Source organism: Rousettus aegyptiacus, unplaced genomic scaffold (genome assembly GCF_014176215.1).
Source record: "Rousettus aegyptiacus isolate mRouAeg1 unplaced genomic scaffold, mRouAeg1.p scaffold_m13_p_3, whole genome shotgun sequence".
Lineage (NCBI taxonomy): Eukaryota > Metazoa > Chordata > Mammalia > Chiroptera > Pteropodidae > Rousettus > Rousettus aegyptiacus.
In genome coordinates, this window is record NW_023416306.1 from 10863492 (window position 1) to 10881698 (window position 18207).

Genomic DNA, 18207 nt, shown 5'->3' on the forward strand with positions numbered 1-18207 from the left:
GGAGCGGGGAGGTGACCGGCGCAAAGCCACGCCGCGCACAGGGGCAAATACGGTCCGAGGGTCCAGGCCCCCTGACCGGCCTGCGTCATGTTTCCTCCTTGCGTGACCCCAGGCGGTCGGCTCGTTTCTCCCACCGGCACTTGTCGAGAGCCTGCTCTGTGAGAGCTGGAGATGGGGACGAAGGCTCCCTGGCCTTGTGACAGTCTCATCCTCTGCAATCAAAGAAGGAAATGAAGCCTGCGCCATGACGCGGCACGCCAGGCACAGCGAGGAGAGAGCGCAGAGCCAAAGCGACGGGGGCCGGAGCTCGTCCCTGCTCCTTCCGCGGCACCGCGCCGGGCTTCTCCTGGGCAGTGCCTTGTAAAAGCCACTCGAGGCAGAGAGTGCTCCTCCCACTCCACGAAGAAACGAAGAAACGGAAACCTCGAGCAGTGCAACCACTCGCTAACGACTAGACAGACAGCTCCTAAGCAGCAGCGCTGGGACCCAGACCGGCCCGTCTGACTCCCAGTCACTCTTCCACAGAGCCAAATGCCCAGGTCCGAGGTCCCCTAATGCAGTCCTCGAGACTGGGGCAACGTCTGAGGGGCCCGTGGGGCAGCAGACAGGGAGCCAGGCTGCAAGGTGCCTCAACTGTGGAGGGCGGACTGCGATTCTTGAGATTAACCACCCCGGAGAGGGCGCAGCCTTCACAGATAGCCCTTGTGGGGGACATTCCCCTGCACAGACAGGAATCGCTAAGCTAACCCTAGTCAAGATCATTCAGCTTTATTTCCTACAGACAACTGCAAGCAGAAAGCTGGTGTACTTACACATTTAGACTTGCACTATGAGACAGAAACATCTCTTCTAGGTGAGTAATAAGAAAGAGATTTAAAGGTTGGAGAGAGACAAGGAACTGGAAGGAGCTATCCCAGCCCAGCACACCGATACCTTGAAATAGAATCACCAGCAAGAAGCTCAGGTATATTTGAAAGGTAAAAAAAAAAAAAATCTCATTTCAGTCTGGGGTAATATCCCTGGCTGTCAATGATGATTTGGATTTAATTGTATCATACCTGCAAACGTGCTCCGTAAACTGTAAAATAACACATGGATGTAAGACGATAAGGGGGTGCCGTAGGAGAGAGTGCGGGTTCGGGAGCCAGGCGTGGGTTTAGGTGCTGCCTCGTCCGCGGAGGGGGACCCGGACAAGCCACCGGGCCCCTTGGGGTCTGCGCTCCTCAACAGGAAACGGGGGATACTTGTGACAATGTCCTCTCCTGAACACTCCTCTGCGTGCGGACGAGAAAACAAACACTCATCCCAAATTGGCAGGCGCTGTGTACGCTTAGGAATTGTCCTTGTTTCCATCCCAGAATATATGACGGGATTATCGGAGAGCGGCCACCAGGGCTCTCGTTAAGTCCCCTGGGCAGCGGAGAGGAGCAGCCGGCCCTGCGGGCCCGGCCTCGCCCGGCAATTGACAGAACGAGGCCATGGTCGGTCAGGAGCCGCGTCCCAACCTGCACGTGGCAGTCTCGAGTGAGGAATGCGCGTATGGCCATGACGGGGACGTTTCAAGGGCTGCTTTCTCCAGCGACATCCGTCAGCTCAAATGCAGTTTCAAAAACTACGCAACGGCTCATCTTCAGGCGTGGGAGACAGGTGGGGACGGCGCGTGCGCAGAGACCAGCGGATCCGAGCGCACCTTCCTGCTGACGCCCGCGGAGGCCGAGGGAGCCCGTCCCTCATTCACTCCACCGCGGGTGCCGTTTCTTCCTTCTCAAGGACCGGAAGTGACACTAGGACTCGGCCATCTCTTTGACGGCTCTCGAAGCAGCTTGAAGTGAAGAAGTTACGAGAATGGTCCTCAGGGTCTGTCACCAACGACTGTGTGACTTTGATGAGTCTCTAACGTGAAGTGGGATTGATGGTAACACCCAATTCATAAGGTTTCTGTGGGATTAAGTTAAATAATGCACACGAAGCCCTCAGTCCAGGGCCTTGCACTTAACGAGGGCTCGAGAAACATTAACTACTATTGTTTCCTTGCGTTACCGTCATGGTAACAGGTCACTAAAGCAGTCTTACCAAAAAGATGCTTCCAGCTCCTGTTGGAGCCTTACGGGTTTCCTGGGGGCTGGCGGAGGAGCAGGGAAAAGGGGCAGGGTTTCTCTTACTTCTCCCCGATGTTCAGACAATCTCAGAAACTCGATTGGCAGAAAGAGAGCGTCCTTGTGTGCTGGGTACAGCTCAGCAGAACCAAGCCTGCCAGGTGCTATGGACTCATGTGCCTGCCACATTCATGTGTTGAAACCCCTTCCTCCCCCCTGCAACCCTCCACCGATTGGGGTCGGGGCTTCTAAGGAAGTAATTGAGGATAAATGAGGTCATAAGGGTGGAGCCCTGTCCCTCTAAGAAGAGACATCAGAGAGCTGGCTCACTCTCTCTGCCATATGAGGACATAGCAACAAGGTGGCCGTCTGTAAGCCAGAAAGAGAGCTCTCACCAGAACCAAACCGTGCTGGCACCCCGATCTGCGCCTGGCAGCCCCTAGAACTGCGAAAATACAAATTTCTGTTGTTCAAGCCACCTAGGCTTGATATTTTGTGACGGCAGCCCGGGCAGAGGAAGATGGGGGCGAGGGGGGGGGGGGCAGTGGAATTTCAGAGGAGAAAACTCGTTCTGTGCTGCCCCAAAGGCTGGGTGGCCGCAGCACAGCTAGCCCGGCCCCGGGCTTCCCAGAGACCATGTTCTCCCTGCTTCTCTCCACTGCCTCCTTCAGGGCCGGTAAAGAGATGGCCAGGGGGAGCGTTTGTTCCACAGGTTCCTGAGCACCCATGGGTGCAGAATCCCCCACCCTGCCGTTGTAAGCGCGGTTTCTGCGGCTGCATCGCCAGTGGGTAGAATTCCAAGGCATGGGAACAGGAAGCTACACGTCTGGCCCGGGCCCCAGATTATTTTAAGCATAAAATATTTGAAAAACACAGGCCTCAAGGGGAGGCCAGTCAGTCTCCTCAGCCCAGTGTGTAGGGACCTCATCTCGCCTTCTGCCACGTCCAACCCACCGGCACCTCGCAAACCCGCCGGCTCTACCCTCCGACTCTACCTAGAATGCCGCCGCCCTTGTCACCACGTCCACCACTCCCACCCGGGCCAGGCCCCCCTCAGCCCTCCCCGCGCATGGACCTCCTCGCTTCCCTTCACACGCGTCCCTGCCACCACCTCTCAACACGGCAGCCGCCGTCCTGTTCTCGTCACTTCGAAACTCCCCAGGGGGAGCCCATCTTCCTCAGCATGAGACCCAGAGTCTTGCCTCGGTCCGCAGGGCGCTCCGTGGCCTGGCCTGCTAGAGCCGTTCAGGTCCAGCCTTCCTCAGTCCAGGCAGAGGAGGGCAGGGCTTCGGAGAGGACGGCAGAGCTCTGCCCTGCTCAGCAGGCAAGCAATGACGCTAGAAGGAGCCAGGGACATGGGGTTTCTCAGGAACCAAGGGAGGGCTTAACGCAGAGGCAGACGCTTCCACGGCTTTTCAGCTCTGTCTTCTTAAAAATTCCTGATTGAGTCTGCTCTCAATCGGAGTGTCTTAAATGCAGACATGTTCAGCTCAAAGTCAAGCATCTTGCAGTTCAGGGGTAGGACCTCGTACAAACAGGCCCCTTTCTACAGATGGGTGTTCAGGGTGGATTGTGTGCCCACTGGACTCGGCAGTGGGGAGGAGGATGCAGGGACGGTGTTCTCAACGTGGGGTCACCGTCCGGGAACTTGGTGGAAGTGTAAATTCACAGATCTTTGGAAAGGGGACCCCGGGCTGGGCCCCAGTCTGTGTTTTCACAAGCCCTCCAGAGATTCTGAATGTTGAGAGTCTCTGGTCCACATCATCTTGGTTTCGAGAGGTCTGCTCATTGTCTGAGAGGAGTTTTCACAGGTCGTCTTTCCTCCTGACCTTGGCTCGCCTCCGTACCCTCGGCTGTGCCGTGGGAATGACAGCTGCATCGTCAGGTCATCGAAGGGTCGCAGTCCACTCGGGTGCATCACAGGGGTCTTCACTGGTCCTGCTGTGCACTAGGCTGCGCTGGGCACTGAGGACAACATTGTCGCCTCCAGGAGCACAGACTCCTCCTGGGGAGACAGGGTGGGGGCACTTACAAAATATAGTATGCACTTTTTCTAATTGTTATCAGTAATGAGTGTGCAGTATCTTAATTGGAAAATACAGAAAAATAGGAAGAAGCATGCAAAAATATGCTACGAGTCCAGCACACTTCTCCCCTGCCCCTATTATAAATAGGTAGCAGTGAATACCATGTGCGCATTGTGGGATTTGGGGAAGAAATATTTTGCAACACTTGAACAGCTAGCTCTTAGAACTTTTGCCAAATTGCTTCTCAAAAGTCCATAGCAATCTCGCCACTACCTCACTGTAAACGGTATTTTACATTTTTGTTAGTTTAATGCCTGAGGAATAGCACCTGTGGCTTTGACAGGACTGGGTGTTTTATCTCTTACTTGCTGATAATGTACGTGAACTATGCATTCGCATGCTTTGTCCATTTGGGGATTCTCTAAGGTTTAACGTGAAATTAATTACCAAACCTAACTTACCTTCCAAAAGAGATTCCTAGGGTCTTATCTAAAAGAATAAATCAGAAATAAAAACAGTGATGTACCAAGGGTTTGTTACAGTAATCTCAATCATAGTGTCAGTGCTTAACTGCGTGGCGAGATTTGATGCAACAATTAAAATACTGTTATGAAGGTTGCCTGGCAACATACAAAAATGTTTATGATATAATTTTAAGCAAAATGAGTACAAGGTTCTGTTCATGTTGTTACTACAACTAAGTGAAAGCATCTTCCGAGGACGAAGAGGGGCTGGAAGCTCAGTCAGCAATGACACTCGGGTTCCAGGGGGACAATGCATGCGAGTCCCACTCTGTTTCATAATAAGTAATAACGAGGAAGGAGAGAGACCCAGAATGAGCGTATCGACTCTCTGCAAAGGATCCGAAAAGGCGGCGGGTGCCAGGCAGGTGGGAGCTGCTCCGTCACCTGCCTCAGCCCCCAGCGCAGGTGCGGCCCAGCGGCTCTGCTCCTGGAGCGAAGCTGAGGCCGTCGGAGCCCACTCGCTCCGCCAGTCACCCTCCTCCTCCTTAGGAAGGTTGAATTCTCTGAAGCTCAGTGAAGTTTGACCTGGGTTTGGCCACTGTTTCCTGGGCCACCTGGATGAAATGAAGATCAAGAACAATGTCTTGTCAGACTCACTCACACTCACACACAGCCCCTTAGAATAGTCATTGTGGAGCTAGAGACCCATGTGTGTGGTGTACAGTTTGGGGTGTCCCCTCTTCCCAACCCTTGTCAGCATTTAGACATGCTCAGCAGGACTGAGCCGTGACCGCAGGGCTGTTTGCCAGCGTACAGCCCTCTTCCTCCGTCCCTGGCCTGAGAAGTGTGGTTTGCTCTCTTTTCAGTAGTGGTAGTTGTGGGTGCCTTTTGCAGTCAGGAGACCTGGGGGTCTCATCCTGCTTCTGTCAGTTACTGGCCGTGTGACTTGGGGCCCGACGTCATTTACCTCTCCTCTCTTCTGTAAAATAAAGACGCTAGACGAATATTCTAGGGCATTGGAAGCGACAGTGGCTTTGCCGGTTATGAGGAGTCTGAAGTGGGAGCGGGGGTGGGCAGAGCTCCAGGCTGCCATACACCTCACAAGGTTTCATTCGAGGACTAAAACAAACCAAGCCAAAATAATTAAAAAAAAAATCCCACAAAGCTTCATCACTATGTTATAAAGGAGGAATCTCCAGAGGAGAAAACGTGCTCCGACTGTTAAGCGTGAGACGCCCCAACACCCTCGGTGTCCCCCCACTCACTCCCCCTGGCCTTTCAGCCCCGTCTGGAGTCGAGTCCCCTGGCCGCTTCCCCAGCCCGTCCTGCTGCAGGCACTAGGGTTATTACTGAGCCACACACATGCCCACCTCCCGCCATGCTCTTCCCCGTCCTCAGCCCAGACCACCGCTCCCAGCTCACCGCTGCCCTCCAAGCCCTATCCATTCTTCAATGCCCAGCTCAAATGCCCGCTTCCCCACAAGGCTCCTCTGAGCCCCCAAACGCCCCAGCCTCCCCACCGTTGGCTTTGCCGTTTCCTACAGGTTCTACATATTTCCACTGAAGCCTGTCTGTGTCCTTACCCCCGGAGTGTTCTTGGTAGGGATGCCTAGGAGGGTCATTCAGGAGCGAGGTGCAGAATCGACAGTGCATGAGGCCTGGGTTCGAATCCCAGGCCTGCCCTTACTGGTGTGTGGCCCAAGGGCAAGTTAGTTCATCTTTCTGGGCCTCAGTTTTCTCATCTGCACAATGGGCGTTGTAGTGAGGAACAGAGCACTTGCCGTAGAGTATCTGGCTCATGCAGGAGCGAATAATGTCCATTCCCCTCTACTTCCTCTTCTATTTTCCATAGATAATATAGATAGATGATAGATAGATAGATAGATAGATGATAGAAAGATACATGTATATCTATATACATTTAACTTTTTTTAAAATCAAAGTAGAAAAGAAGTAGAAAGCTTGCATTGTGTTTTTTTTTTCAAAGTAACACATGTGTAACTTCAACTTTAAATAGTAGCAAAGGGTTCATAATTAAAAGCAGCTGCCCTTGATCGCCTCTTTCCACCCGCTAGAATTTTCCATTGCGTATTTTAAAACTTCATACATGTTTACTATAGAAAATCAGAAAATGTAGACAAGCAAACCAAGTATAACACATTTAAATCCGACTTCTTGTTTTTAGACCGTCTTCCAAATCATTTAGCCACGCATGCTTTTTTTTTTTCCTCCCAAAAATGAAGTCCTCAGTGTATATTTCTGTGCATTACAGCTCTAATCACAATCTGCCTTCAATTACGAAAAGGAAACAAATATTTGTTGAGTGAGAGATGCCCAGCGTGCGCCGCATGAACCAGCAGCCTGGGCCCCACCGGAAGCTTGCCAAAAACGCAGCGTCCCCAGTGCCACCCCAGAATCTGCATTTTGACAAAGTCCTGGTGCCCGGCAAGCACTTTAGCGCTGGGAAGGGTTGTGTAGAGCAGAGCTGCTCCAAGCTGCAACCCACGAACTCTTCCTTACGGTCCTGGACAAGAGGCTTGAGCCGGAATGTAAACGTGTGCCGCTTCCTGGACGGAGAGAGGCTTGCTGCAAAATACTGCCAGCTGAACTAAATAAACAGCGTGATTGATGAGGAGGGCGATTTACATTATGGCCCGAGCTCCTTATCTTGTCAGGGACCGGGGGACGTGCAGTTCCTGGACTTGGCACCCGGCCTCTGATCACACTTTGAGTGGCACTGTTTACATCACCAGTTGGGAACTCGGGGGCTGGGACCGCCCTGGGTTTCTCTGGCTTTAGATCCTGGCCTCTTACACTCTGCATGTGTCTGACCCTCCCACTGACTGCAATGCACACACACACACACACACACACACGCACACGCACGCACGCACGCACGCACGGACATGCACACACCCTCGGAGAGCCCTGGCCCAGAGTTTGATTAGGAAACGTCTGTCTGAGTCAGACAGAGGCCCCATTTCCCTGTGTCCCTGTCCACACCAGGCTTCCATTTACATTAAAGGGGCTTGACACCAGGGTTCCCCTCCTCTATCGACTCCTCCTGGCAGAGCCAGACAGAGCAGGGGCCTCGCAGAGCATCTGGGGTCCAGAGAAGCCGAGCGAAAAAGCCCTGATGGACTTGGGAAGAGACAAAGGAACGTTGCTGCTCAGCTGGAGTTCCCAGCGCAGAGACACTCCCAGATCTCGGGGCCCACACATAGCCTCGCATTTATAAAGCCCAAGCCAGGCTTCTGCCTGAGGTGACAGAAGCCAGAGAATGATGCCTCTGAGCGGGACAGCAAGGCCACCGGGAAGGCGTGGATGAGCAGGGCCGGAGCTGGCCTCCTCTAGAGTACCGTGTGGCATCGGGTCCAGCCTTAGTGTTGCCTTAGTGAGCCCAGGGAAGCCCGTGGACTTGGATCACGGAGTTGTTTTTACCTGGACATTGGGAAGACTAAGCACCTTTCATGCAACACAACTTAGTTAAAAGAATTGAGAGTCAGCTTGAATTTCCAGGCCGCTATTCCCTGGGTATGTGACCTTAGGGAAGCTACTCGACCTCTCTGTTAGTTTCCTTGTCTGTAAAGTGGAGTATAATAATACTAACCTCGAAAAAGTGTTGTGAGGGTTAGTGATAATGTCTGTAAAGGGCCTAGAGCCCACTCATTCATTCATTCATTCATTCATTTGTTCACTCACTCATGTATTCAGCATGTCTGTATTGAGAACCTTCTGGTATCTAGCACTGGGGGTGAGCTGGAAGATAGATGGTCAAAAAATAAAAATAAAAACACACACACACACACACAAACGTGCACTGGGCAAGCTGCACTATGTGCTACAAAGACGAGGCAAAAAGCCTGTGCCAGGGGCCAGACCTAACCTGGAGATCAGGGAAGGTTTTGTTGAGCAAGTGTTTTGGAGCTCAGATCCTAAGGACGAGTAGGAGATTATGAGGTAAATTAAGGAAAGAACATTCCGGGGGGATAGTAGGGACTCCTATTAATACATTCCAGGATGCAGTTTTAGAGAAAAAGAAGGAGTCAGGCGTATTTTACCTTTTGATGTGAAATTTGCATATAGCAAAATACACAAATCTTAAGGTACAATTGGATGAGTTTTGACAAATGCACACACCATATAGCCATGACCTCCACCCAGAGGTAGAGCGTTGCCATTGGGTTGTGCTTAACCTTGATAACTCCTTCCCTTAATACAACATGGAGGGCTGGGGTTCAATGGGAACATTTCACCATGGTGCAGAGGGATGAGGCTTTGGACTAGGCTCAAATCTCAACTCCACCACCTTCTACCCATAAGACTTTGCCCAGGTCTCCCCACTTCTCTGAAACTCAGATTCCTCATCTGTAAATCTGGGCCACTTAAACCTACTTCATAGGGTTGCTTAAGGAATGAACTTCGTAGGGTTGATTAAGGGATGAAGTTTGCTCTAAGCGCCCAGCTGGCGCGGTGCCTGGTGGGCAGGCCCTCTGCGTGTGAGCCCTGTTTCCCTTAGTGAGCGGAACTGGAGGCGGGGGAAGTGGGAGGAGGCCCAGGGGGCGGAGTCGGGCCTTCCCAGGCAGCAGCACACTGGGCAGCGGCTGCGCACACGCCCCTAACGCTGGTCCCTTTGCCCACAGGGATGTGCCTGCAGGCCTTCGTAGAGGCGTTCTTCTACCTGGCTCAGAGGAAGTTCAAGATGCTGCCGCTCCACGAGCAGGTGGCCTCTCTGATCGACCTGTGCGAGTACCACCTGTCCCTGCTGGATGAAAAGCGCCTGGTGTGCAGCCGGAGCGGCATGCTGGGGGGCCGGCCCGCGTACATCGGCAGTCCCCAGGAAGCCACCCCTGCGGCCCCGCTGGCAGAGGGCAACCTTCCCCCTTGCACGGATAAGCTCTCCCATCCCAGACACACTCTGTCCTGAGGGCCACTCTGCCCTCCCGGAAGAAGAGTGAGCCGCTCAGGGCTGCCAAGAAACCCTGGCCTTCCGGCCCGTGGAGAGGCGGAGGGCGGCCGAGAATTCCCGCCCAAGATGCTGCTGATCGTGTCTCCCTGTTCTGCTGAGCTGCGCGTCGAAAGGCCGACTGATTCTCACCTGCCTTCCTCCAGGGCCTCTCGGTGGTCCACCTGCTTGCAAGTCACCAGTGGACGTACAACATCCCGAACGTGACAGATGGCGTCTTCTATGCTGCGCCCACGGGAAGCAACCGTCGGAGTAAAACTTGCATTTGGGGCACCAGCGGCCTCGAGACTGAGACCTGTGCTGAGGAAAGAACTCAGGGACTCCAAGTCCTGGGTCTGCCGGGCCCCAGCAGAGAGTACCAGTCAAAGCCCCCGATCATCATGTCAGATCCCACCTCCCACTCTGTGAAAACGAAACGGAAATATCCAAGCAGGCGCCGTGACCCCCCCCCATCCCAATCATGTGCTACATGGGTGTAATGAACAGATTAGCCTCATTCATTTCATTAGCTTGCCTGTTGCTACAGTGTTCGGTTTGTTATTAATTAAGAAATAATTAAGAAGTCACTAAATAAGGCTCCTAGAGTCTTGGAGCTGTCAGGGGACTCAGAAGTCACCTTGCCTGATTTTGTTTGACCTTGACCCTCAGAGCAGGAGTCCCATGGTCACGTGGCCTTTGACTGGAGCCCTCCATCGGGTGGGGTGCTTCCATGTGCCCACCGGGCTCCGGAAGCTCTGGGTGAGAAGTGGGAAACTTCTGGGGGGCGGGGAACAAGATCTGGGTGAGGATTAGGGCAAGAGGAGCATGGGGCCAGAAGCCCAGGTACCAGGTGTGGTGCCAAGAGACAGGAAGCCCACGCTCTCTCTTCCACAAGACCCTTCCCTCGTCTCCAGCCATGTCCCCAGGCAGCCCCTCTCTCGCAGGAAAGCCTGAGAGGCAGCCTACGTGGCACTGTGGAGAATGGTGCTGGGCAAGCCAGGGTCCAGGGCCCACTGACCACGGGCGGACCAGAGACTGTGCCTGCACCGCCTAGCCCTCCACGGTGTTGTTGAATTTGGGGCTAACGTGGCCCTTTCCCAGAGTGTCCCTTTCAAAGGACCCCGGGTGCCCTGGGAAGAGCTGACCATCATGCTCTGAGAGAGGAGGAAAGGCCTGAGGGCGTTAACAGTGCCTGGCACACGGGAGGACTCGGAAAACGCTCGCGAAGGAGAGGCCAGTGCAGGGCCGTGGGGTGGAGTGTGCCCCAGACAAGCTCGCGTCTTCCTTCTCTGGCTTTGCTCTGGTCCTCTGCCTCCTAACATCCATCCAATGGGAGCAGCTGACTCCAGCTCCAGCCCAGAGCCTGGTGCACAGAGCGGATGCTCAAAAAGAGTCTGTTGCAATGAGCGACTTGGATCCAGCCTCCCAGGAATGTTTTTTAACCCAAAGAGAAGATTGTTAATCCAAAACTCCACCAGCGCCTGGCAAGGGGGCCCTCTGTTAATCCTTGCTGACCCCCAGAAGCCCACTTTCTAAAGGAGTAAAACCTGCTTCCCCCACATATGGCTCCCATGCACTGACCCCATCCTGCCGTCCCCTCCCACCTGCTCCTCAGGGTACAGGCCGGAGCGCAAGGCCACTGCCCTCCCCCAGCCCAGAGGGCCCCGGCAGTACCGAGCCCTGCAGAGCCCACTCTGGGCTGTTTGTTCAGTGACAGGAGACACTCGTAGTGTCTTTATTTTCCCCAGCAAAAAGCAGGCCAAGTAGCCTAAGGTGAGAGGGACAAGAGGACCCCGATGTTTGTGCCACATGGGGACATCGTAGAGATGTCATCAGCTCGGCTCTCCAGTCACCTTGGGCAGTTCCGTAATGCGGTTCCCGTTTCCGCAGGCGGAAGGAAAGGCCTCGAAGGTCGCGTTGTGGAGTCGGGCCTTGGTCCAGGGCTGTTGGTCAACTCCCCCCTCTCCTCTGTGTTTCTGGATGAGCATACAAACAGCTCCAGATACGGACCTCTGGTGGGTCCTCCCTGCTTCAAGCCTGCCAGGGTCCCTCAGGGCTCTGCTCACTGTCACACAGTTTGGTGGCACATGCAAGGGCCATCGATGTTCCGAAAGTGGCCACCGTGAGAAAGAGAGTCTGAAGGCCCTGCGCCCGCCCTTCCGGTGCCCTTGACAGAGGAAACGGACTTCATGGTGAGAGACCCACGTAGATTCGCCCCGGCACACTTACCAGCTGGGCTCAGGAAAGAGTCTTTTAAACAAAGCTCGAGTTTTACTCCATTTCTTGAAGCTGATTTTCAGAAAGCATTCATCTGCCAACAGGGAGTGCAATTTTCAGGTCTAAAACCAACTAAACATGTTAAATATTAGGGGACAGATTATCAATAGGTTGAATTCCAGTCCCATTGTTTGTGGGGATATAAAAATGTCAGCTCCCATGGTGAGGAAGTCCTCTCTCATCCCTTGCACGTCATCTGGTGGAATATTGCTCAGTGGCCAGGGTCACTGTCTAGAAGGAGTCCCACCCCCCTCTGCAGACCCAGCAGAGTGAGCCTGCACCCCACAGTGTTAGGGAAATGAGGCTGCTGGTTTACAGGAGGCCAGCAAGTGAAAGGCTGGGCCCTTTTTCCTCAATGCTATTGAACAGAGGAATTGGAGGCTGCTCCGTCGTCAGAGTGAGTGATAGGGGACGTCCCCACCTCCCCGGTGCCTGCTAGGAAGCCCCACTATGTTCACCCCCTCTGGTAACTGGCCACTTACTTTGCAGGGGGTAACTGAAGGGGTAGCAAAAGCAGAGGTTGCCTGCCTCTTACGAGAGAGGAGCTGGAGAAGGGAGCCCAGCCAGGGAGAGCTTGTGCTTTGCCTATGGGATAAGACCATTCCTGAGATGGCCCTCAGCATCCACCTGGCCTCTTCCTCCCCCTCCTGCTGATCCCCCGCCACCCTCCCCGCCACACACACACAGTCCAGCCACACCACATCTCACATTATGCTGGCCGAGTCCCTGAAGGGCTGGCCCTCCAGCATGGGTTCAATGAAAGGTTGAGAAGATCAGGCTGAGCCTGTCTCAATTTGGGGCGCATGCATCCCAGAGCATGTGTATTAGGTCATCAGGTCCCCACGTCCCCACGACCTGACCAGAATGCAGCCGGCAGAAGGTGCTTGTAAAGACGCATTGGGTTCGATGCAGCTGTTAGCACGGCTGGTCCCCGAGCCCGCAGAGGCAGGGCCTCCTGGAAACAGGTGCCTCCATCCCTCAAACAAGCCTCCCCTTGCCCCCTCTAGTTCCCGATAGCACCCTAGCAGCCTGGCCCACATGCCTCAGGTGCAGCCTCTGCGCCCTGCCCCTGACCCCATGCTCCCACGGCTCTTTGTGTGTCTTGCTACCAGCGGGACGAGAATGTGCCAGATCCTGCCACAGTGGGAAGGCCGTAGGGCGCGAACCTGCTCCGTGCTCCCCGACCCTGCGCTTGCTGTCCCCTGCGCTTGCCGTCCCTTCCGCCTGCATGGCCTCCCCTTCCGTCCAGTGGAAACTTACCTTTCGAAGTCCCTGCTTGAATGTCGTCACCCCGCAAACAGAGTGAACTGCTCCCTCCCATCCATGCCTGCGAGAAACCTGGGAAGCTCCTTCATTAACACACCTGCGGTCAGGCATCACAGTGTTCGCTCCCCGCAAGCCGTGAGCTCTTTCAGGGTCAGGCAGAGGCCGAGCTCATGCCAGCCCCTCGGGCACAGAGCTGGATCCAGCGGGTGCTGCTCGAACTAAGCCAGGGGTCCAGCAGGCCGCAGACGAGGAGCGGCCATACGATGCTCATGCTCCCTTCGCGTGGGTGCCCTCAGGAACGCCCAGGCACAGCAGCTGTCCCGTGGCCTGGAGCAGACAATGGTGCCTCTGACCCTGGACGGTCTCTCCATGTCCCTTTGTCCCAGGCTTGTGTCTGGGCTGCGTCCCCCCAGGGACACCCGCCCTCGTTCAGCCTCGGAGACCAAGGCCTGCCGGGCTGAATGGTCCTCACCGTGGCTCCTCCGCCAGTGTCAAGCCGTCTGTATTTGTATGGGGCTCCCTTCCGGGGTGCATACAGGCAGTCAGGGTGACCGGGACCAGGTGGGGGAGGGGGAGCCTGGACATTTGGAATCGTGCTCCGTGCCTTTCCAGAACCAGCTTCTTTTCCCCTGCTAATTTAACATCCATTCCATGCTTTGGAGTTTACAAAGCACTTATACAGTCGGCTTTTCATCCCATCCTCCCATCCTCCCCACACACCATCGAAGGATGAGGCGTTTCATCGCCCTCTTTTCATGGATGAGCATACTAATAATACCCAGAAGGTCGAGTGACTTGCCCAAGGCCTCGTGGTTGGTCAAAGGCAGAGCCAGGACTCACAGTGAGGCCCCCTGGCCCCAGATCCTTTCTCGGCACTATAACTGTTCTACACGGTGCCTCAATGTCCCCATGACCCAGCGGGGAGAGGGGCTTTGGCCCCATTTTGGAGATGTGGGAAACCACATCTCAGAGAGGCTGATGACTCTGGGGGCAGGGGGCTTCTCAGGGCTCGGCTTGGGGCCACCTGACCTGCTCTTCTCTGGCCGAGCATCCCAGAAGGGTTCCGAGACACAGACGCTCTACGGGCTCCGGGTCCCTCCGCCACACGACAGGCGGGGGAGTGACAGGTCGTGTCTCATTTAATCTCTGGGAAACAGGACGAGAAGTGGAAAGCATAATATACATGAAAGTGTTTCGTAAACCAAAGTGCTGTTCACATGCCATGTTATCATCGGACTGCCTTCTGGCTTCCTAAAAGTGTAAATAAAAAGGTTCCTTCCTGAACGTTGCAATCCATCAAGACAAATGAAGCCACAAGAGTCGGCTCCTCTCCCTCTCCACGTCCCCGCCGTCCTCACACACTTGAAGACATCCAAGGGTTGAAAAATGGTGTCTACCGCTCCTGCGACACCTGGAATTTGCCTTGTGATTGGCAGAGTATTAGGCCAAAATAGCTTGATTTTAAAAATTTTCTCGATTAATGCCCCGAACTCCTGGGCCCTGTAATTGAGAATTGGGCTTGAAATGTTCGGCCTCTGAGCACCTTCCCTTGAAGTTCAGAAAGGACATCTCCTCCCTGGGAGCCGTCCTCCCTCAGCATGCCTTAACCCACAATCCACCTCACCAGGATGGGTATTTCTGCCAATCTCTTATTGGTTTGATGAATGTGAGAGAAATTTTCCCGAACGGCGTATGGATTTCTCCCACACAGAATAAATCCAAGTTGTTTTCCGTTCCCAGGGACAAAGGAGTCTTGAAGAACAGCCAACATATTCAATTACCTCCATCTCTCGTAACCAAAAGGAAAACCACGCAGCATAGTGTTTCTGTATAAGGCGCACACATACACACATGTACACATAACACATGTACACACACACTCACACTCCCACTCACATACAGTACCATTGCGCTTTGGCATAAAATGGCAAAACTACTGATGTTTTTCTCATTTCTGGCAATTTGTCCCTGAGTCTCACTTAGAGAGCAGAGGAAAAGGGGCTCTTTATCGCCCCGGGGTTAATATACTGTACTCCCGGAGAGGCTCACGGGAACCATTTCCCCGACGGAGAGGCTCTCATTGTGATTCTGACCAGGGCTGCGGTGTTGGGCCCTCGGACACTGCCAACTCCTCGCTGTGGCTCCCCCAGGCCCCTCTCCCAGGCCCCTCCCTCCAGGCCCCTCCCTGGCAAGGAGCTGGGCTATGAAAGAAGTGGGCGGGGATATTTCCCTTTCTGAATGGAGAAAATAAGGGCCGAGACCCCCAGAGGAGGCCCCGAGCTGAGATGGAAAGAGGGGGTGCCTGGATTTTGCTGTCTGTCTCTCCTCTCTCTACGTGCAAGACCGGACTTCACCTCTCTGCCCTAGACGTGGCCCGGACAGTGGAGACAGTGCCACAGCAAATGCGAAGAGCCTGGCATGGGACCCGGCACCCAGGAAGTGTCTAAACAGATGTCTGTCGACGAAAGGACCAGTCTCAATGTCCCGAAACCAGGTAGATGTGGGGGGACACTGCCCACCTCAGCGGCTCTGACGGGAGGCTCCTCCAGGTCTGGAGAGAGGCCCCTGGTGCTGAGCCCTCCTCCTTCCTCCCTCCTCCCTTGCTGCTTGCTAGGCTACAGCTCTTGCCTCTTAAAAGCCTTTAAAAATTCTTTATTAAATTTTCATGGCGCGTAAAGTCAAGGTTCCATTACTTGGCCTCAGTTGTCTTGGTAACTTCGTAAAATGCAATAATAAAATGAAGCTGAGTGTTGCTAACACGGGCTCATTGTATGAAGGGCTGCAAAGTATTGATGATTTTTTTTTTTTCTGTGTGATAATTCTTGACAGTAAATCCAGCAGAGTGGACCAAGTTTGTTCATGTCGGGTCCATTGGTGAGAAAAGGGCTCCTTTTAATTTTTCCTTCCCTTATAGCTCACGTTTGCCTGGGAAGCTAAATATTGCCTCAAGGAAACTATCAGATCCTGGGGGAGATGGAGGGATGTATTTGGAAAATCCCCAAACCCTCGGTCTCCTGGGGAGAGTCACACATATGGTGGGAGTGACGTGTCCTGCAGAGACTCTGTGGCAGGAACGCCTGCCCTAGGAGAGAGGGGGATCCCTCCTCACTTTGTCGGGGCAGCCGCCACCGTGCACAGCTCTGCCTCCGGCAGGTGTGTCCCCCAAGCTTCACCCTCACGAGGAAGCTCGAGGCAGAGCACCTCCCAGCGAACTGAGCTGGCCAATCCCAAAAGACCCAAAGAAGCCCTTTCTGGTGCTGCAGGCACTCCCGGTGGCTCCATTCTTGGGAACAGAGGCCCTCACCCCTCCCAGCACCTCCTCGCCCCCTGACCCTTTAGGAGCAGCCTAGGTCTGTTCCGAATGTTCCCCGGACTCTGGACTGTGTAGTGGAAAGTAAAATGCAGACGGCCTCGAGTCACAGTGGACCTCCGTCCCCTGGAGATCACCAGCTCCGCGGCATTAGAGGGGTGCTCCTCCTCCGTGAGGGGCCGCTCAGGCAGGCCATTACGCTGGTACCCCCTTCGTTCTTTGCACCCCTCAGGTTTGTCATTTTATGAAACGTTCTCTGTGCTCCTGCTCTGTGCCGGCTTCTTGGTCCTAGACTCCTGTGTCTGCAGGTCACAGCTCAGTGGTACAGTAGAGCTGTCCCCCCACTCCCTGCTGAAGAAACCGGGGTTTGCCAGCCCAAGATCCCACAGCCAGATGGGGAGGTGGCTCTAGCAGCCTGTGGGGTTACAAGTGCCTTGAACTTCTGTGGCAGGGCCAGGTACATCTTCGGAGATTGAGTGGGGACTGTAGGGGACCACAGGGCTTCTCTAGACAGCTGCCTCCCCGTGGACCCCTGGGCATTTGATAATGCCCCCAAGATTCAGATCCCACCTTTGTTTTTACACCAAGCAGCTCCAGCTTCATCTCTGATATGGAATAGTCTTTGTTATAAAAACCGAAGCCACAGCTGCTGCATTCCAACCTGTCGATTTTACAGACGGGGCAAGGGAAGCCCAGAGAGGAGAAGGGTCTTGCCCCAAATGCCCAGAAGTTACGGATGTGAGCTAACACCTCTTCAGTGAGGGAGTCTGAGAGCAGAAGCCACCATCGGCTCAAGGGTTTCAAACATAGATTCCACACAGCAGCTCAGCTGTTAGCTGTTTTATACATTGAGGTTGCATATAAGAAAAAAGCTTCAAATGCCATCGTCATCACTTAGAAATTTTTACCTGTGACAAAGCTGGGGGCCTGGGAGAAGTAACTTGTTCAAAGCTATGACCACAGCAGCATCTCCGTCAGCCACCTGAGCCCAGCTATGACTCCTGACACCGCTCTAGCCTCTCGGGCCCTAGAAGATGTGTGCATCATGCTGGCAAGTCACTGAGCTGGTTCACCCCAGGCCCAGGCAGGAGCTGGCTCCCCCAGACTGGGGACCCTCAGAGGCCAGCGCTGGGCTCATTTCTCATGGGCCCTAATCCTCAGATATTTGCAATGTGATCTGCTGAAATCCTCTACCTCAATAGCCCCTCACTGGTCACTTAAACAGACCCACTCTGAGGTATTTCTAGAGCCAGTTACTGTGACATCAGTCGGGTCTGTCACTATCTGTGCTGGGGTAAAATAGAGCCCAGACTTTGGCAGGCCAGAAGTTGGTGGCATGGCCCTAAGAGGCCAGCTGCAAGCAGCCACTTATTTGAAGCTCATGTTTTAGTTGTAAAAGTCCTGTAAATATTGCCTCTGTTTCATAGTATATCCACATTTTTAGTTAGAATAGGCTAAGCAATTCTGAGATAACAACAAATCTCAGTGGCTTAACATATCAGAGGTTTATTTCTCATTCAGGCAAATCTGACATAGGCCAGGGGCTCTCTGGAATGTCTCTCCATGCAGGATCTGAGCCGCTTCCAGCCTGGGCTCTTTCCTCTCAAAGTCCTCCCAGTTGCCTCTGGGAAGAAAATGGGAGGATTACAAGGATGGTTGTTCAGGGGGCAGCTGACTTCACCTCTCCCCACATGACCTCGAGATGTTGGGAAATGCATTCTTCCTGTACAACCAAGTAGAAAAATTAAATAGGACTTAGTAAGCACATACTATCATTTGTACTACAATTCATATTTGCTTTAAATACAAATGTTTTTCTCCC

At 53.9% G+C, this 18207-nt stretch overlaps 1 protein-coding gene across 5 annotated transcripts in view; it reads left to right on the forward strand.

Moving 5' to 3' along the window:
* The window catches only part of TTLL11 (tubulin tyrosine ligase like 11), a 211464-nt gene extending 194097 nt beyond the window's left edge, over positions 1–17367 (forward strand). For 3 of the 5 annotated variants that reach the window (XM_036238399.1, XM_036238400.1, XM_036238401.1), the window contains one exon: positions 9231–17367. In XM_036238399.1, the coding sequence (XP_036094292.1) occupies positions 9231–9514 (284 nt within the window). In that variant the 3' untranslated portion in view covers positions 9515–17367. The remainder of the gene's footprint in view (positions 1–9230) is intronic. The other 2 variants (XM_036238397.1, XM_016155919.2) reach the window with 2 other exon arrangements.
* Positions 17368–18207: the final 840 nt, after the last annotated feature.